At 52.0% G+C, this 483-nt stretch overlaps 1 protein-coding gene across 1 annotated transcript in view; it reads left to right on the plus strand.

Annotated features, from left to right (window-relative positions):
• The window catches only part of LOC119585565, a 72,332-nt gene that overhangs the window by 47,484 nt on the left and 24,365 nt on the right, over window positions 1-483 (plus strand). The window contains exons 6-7 of the mRNA XM_037934233.1: window positions 36-237; window positions 374-430. Coding sequence (XP_037790161.1) covers window positions 36-237; window positions 374-430 — 259 coding nt within the window. The remainder of the gene's footprint in view (window positions 1-35; window positions 238-373; window positions 431-483) is intronic.

Consider the following 483-nt stretch of genomic DNA (forward strand, 5'->3'; position numbering starts at 1 on the left):
AAATTTGGTAATACACTGACTAATGTTCCACTGAGGCCCTGGACATCTTGGGTAGCACCTCCAGCTGCGAGTACTCCTGGAGGGACGCCGCCGGAGGGGAGCTGCAGGCTGTCGAATGCGTGGAGACGCTGCTGGTTGGGCCGCGCTTCGCCGCCGCCTCCCAGGCCCTGAACGTGACGTTGCGGTCGCAGCTCTTCCTCACGGCCACCACGAGCTTCAACCCGGCCGTCTATGACTGTAATTAAGATTAAGCCATTGCCTAGACCCTTGTCCTACGTTCTCTTTCTGTAAACATTATCATCATCTACGAACTTAAGTGCTGAGTTAATAGCGAAGGAGAAACAAATAGATGATGAAGCCCTAATGTTTTCAGACCTAGAGGAAGCCACCGTATCGACAGATTTGGCGTTCCAGACCATCCCCTACCAAGGTAAGGTAACACTTAAACATGCATATTTCCTCCTTTTCTACTCCCCCTCTCTC

Source organism: Penaeus monodon, chromosome 20 (assembly GCF_015228065.2).
Source record: "Penaeus monodon isolate SGIC_2016 chromosome 20, NSTDA_Pmon_1, whole genome shotgun sequence".
Taxonomy (NCBI): Eukaryota; Metazoa; Arthropoda; class Malacostraca; order Decapoda; family Penaeidae; genus Penaeus; species Penaeus monodon.